At 54.3% G+C, this 3,159-nt stretch overlaps 1 protein-coding gene across 2 annotated transcripts in view; it reads left to right on the forward strand.

The window, feature by feature from the left end:
• The first annotated feature begins 830 nt into the window (after nucleotides 1–830).
• NADK2 (NAD kinase 2, mitochondrial) overlaps nucleotides 831–3,159 on the forward strand; it is a 45,584-nt gene continuing 43,255 nt past the window's right edge. For both annotated transcript variants that reach the window (XM_032337594.1, XM_032337595.1), the window contains exon 1: nucleotides 831–1,240. In XM_032337594.1, the coding sequence (XP_032193485.1) occupies nucleotides 941–1,240 (300 nt within the window). In that variant the 5' untranslated portion in view covers nucleotides 831–940. The remainder of the gene's footprint in view (nucleotides 1,241–3,159) is intronic.

Genomic DNA, 3,159 nt, shown 5'->3' on the forward strand with positions numbered 1-3,159 from the left:
TACCTGTCTTTCTCCCTCTGAGCTGACAGTTTTTTGGTTGGTTCTTAGGGGCTCTAACTTGAGCAGTCCCACAAGGCACCATTCTTCGATGGACCAGGCACTCGGCTCACTGCGGTCTATCTTGCAGTACTTAATTTCTGAGCAAGAACCTCTGCATTTTCATTTTGCACTGGGCCGCACCAATTGTGCAGCTGGTCCTTGTTCAGGCTCCTTGGCCCCCAGCCCAGCGCTGGTCATATCGGCCATCCGACTAGATTTGGTTAAACGAAGGAATAAAGAATACAGTCTTGTGTGCGATAATGACAGGGTCTAGTTTTATACGAGCCGATAAAGTGCAATAAGCAAACCCAGGCGAGGAGGCGCCCAGGCTCGCCTTGCTTTACCGCCAGAGGCTCGAAACCCCAGACGGAGCCTTGCGCTGCTTCAGACCGGTTCCAGCTGGATTCCTAAAGCAGCTCAATCGCCAAATGGAATTCCAGCCCTTCCTCCGGCCGCAGCCAATCCCCGCAGCTCCTCGGGCTCCGAAACCGCAGCTGGCTCTGATTGGCCCACAGAGTTGGCGGCGGGCGGGTGGGTTTGGTGCCCACCCAGGGAAGGGGGTGGAGCAGGAGGTGGGCCCCCGAGCGGCGAAGCGGCCACTGCGCAGGCGTAGATGGAAACCGATACACAAACAAACAAAACCCACAGCCCAGAGGCCTCTAGCTCTTCCCCGCCCACCTTTCCCGGGCTCCGGCGCTCCCGCCTCCCCGCCGCCGGGCTTTTCCCCGCCCCCGTCAACGTCTGGGCACGTCCCCCTCGCGGCGCGGGCCACGCACGGCGGTGCACTTAACCTCTCCCCGCCCGGCGCAGAGTTAAAAGCCGGGGCGGCGCGGGCGGCGCGCACTGCTGGTGGCGGGGAGGCGAGGCGGGACCCCGGGCCTGCAGCCCCGCCGGGCGGAGGATGACTTGCTACCGAGGCTTCCTGCTGGGCAGCTGTCGGCGTGTGGCGGGCGGCCGGGCGGCGGTGCTGAGGGGGCCGGGCGCGGGAGGCCCCGCCGCGCGGCCGCGGCTCTGCGGGGACGGCGGCGGCCGGCGGCACCTGGGGCAGGGGCAGCCGCGCGAGCTGGCGGGCTGTGGCAGCCGCCCGGACGGCGGCTTCCGCCCGTCGCGGGTGGTGGTGGTGGCCAAAACAACCCGGTACGAGTTCGAGCAGCAGCGGTACCGTTACGCGGAGCTCTCGGAGGAGGACCTGAAGCAGCTGGTGGGTCCCGGCGCCTCCCCCTCCCTGCTGTGTGCGGACGCGGCCCCGGTTCACTCCAGGCTCGGTCGCGGCTTCGCGGTGTGGCGAGACCGCTCGGGATCACCCTTCCTCCCCGGCGCCCTAGATGCCCTGCCTTCCCGGCTAGGTGCCCTCTACTCCGTCTGGCTTCGCTCGTAGACTCCTCGCTTTCTGTGTTTGTGCGTCGAGAGAGAGATGGGGGAGAGAGAGACAGACGGCGGGAGAGGGTCACTGTTACTGTAGAGACCCCCAAGACGGGGGAGAAAGACTTGGAGGGGGGAACAGGAGCCCCCAGTGGGAAGGGGTTGGGAATTCATTTGTGCGCTCACCAGCCCCACCCCCTGTTTTCCCTTTCGGCAATAGCAGCAACAGCCCCGAGAAAGGTGGGCGGGTGGCTGAAGTCTGGACGCTCTGGAAACCGGTCCTCAAGCCTCCCACAGGAAAGGGGCCCCGGGGCATGGCTGCGGGAGGTGGCAGAGAGGGCTTTGGTACCGCGGACACACCCCCTTTTACTCTGCAGGACTGCGAGGCCTGAGATACTCCGGAAAGCCGGTCTGAGTGAGCCTTTTCCGTGATGGAACGTGGTCGTCAGACAAGGTTCTAGCAGTTTGTTTGCAAAGCACACGTGTTTTGAGTTCAGGGTTTAGCAAGGGAGAAAATTTGACTTTGGATATATGCTGTTAAGTAGAAAGGGCAAGATGGAGGGCAGGTAAACTTGGTAATTATGAGATAAAAAGCCTGCGTCCATAACGTAGCAGTATCTCCACAATGGACTGTCTTTAGTAGAGATAGCAATATTTTTGCAAAAGTATATAAATCCATCTAAAGGGGGGAAAAAAAAACCCGAATATCCCTCTCCTCCTTTTGAGATTTCTGATCCCATGCTCTCTACTCACCAGCTTTAGGGAAAGGAGAGTGAAGATGCCACCATGAACAGTATGGAAATCTCTAGTTGTTGATACCGTGCACCAAAAAGCTTGGAATTACATGCCTATAACCAAATCTTGTAGACTTCTTTACAGGAGTAGGCAGCCTGTTTTAAACCTCTGGTATGGTTTCTAATCTTCAGATTTGTTTGTAATGTTTTGTACAGGTATCAAAATGAGGTTGTAAATCCTGTCTGCTTAAGTACTGAATCTATTTTCAGCATTCTTGATTCTTTAATGAGTTAAATGAGGAGGGCCCCTGCTTTCATTAGATGGAAGTGCTAGGTGCAGGTTTGTTTTCTCTCCTTTAGTGTTTGCAGATGTAGCAATATATAGAAAACAGTTGTGTGACTTAACAAGAGGAGATCAATCACTTTGAATAGGAAGTTGGAGTAGTTTTGACAGGGAGTGAAGTAGGGGATGAGGCAGGGAAGAATGATGTCAGACGCAAGCGCATTATTTGTGTTGGGAAAGGTGTGTTCCTTGGATTGTACTCAGTTTTGCAAGATTTTTAGGTTAAAAATTTTAGGTTAGGTTAAAATACATATATAAATGTGTTCTTCATACAATTTTACAAAAACCTCTCACAACAGTTTAAATTAGTACACTCCGTTGGCCTGTTTGAGGTGTGGGATTGCGGGAAGGATCTTGGGGTTCTAGGCCCAGTTCTGTGTGGTTAACTTCCTAGGGGTCTTTTTAACTTCTCTGGGCCTAATGTGTGACAACGATACCTTTTTGTACTACGGTCAGGTTTTCAAAGTGCTTTCCCTAGGTCATTGTGTGATAGTACGATTGGACTAGATAATCTCCAAGGCCTTTTTTAGTTCTGGTGTTTTGAAACTGTGGGTAACTTTTCAAGGCCTCAAGAAAATGCATGCCCTCTGAATTAGACTTTTGAACTAGATAGCCACTAATCAAAACTTTTAAAATGTGGGCAAATCAATATGTCTTTAAAAATTGAACTACCGGGACGCC

This window comes from Mustela erminea, chromosome 3 (assembly GCF_009829155.1).
Source record: "Mustela erminea isolate mMusErm1 chromosome 3, mMusErm1.Pri, whole genome shotgun sequence".
Taxonomy (NCBI): Eukaryota; Metazoa; Chordata; class Mammalia; order Carnivora; family Mustelidae; genus Mustela; species Mustela erminea.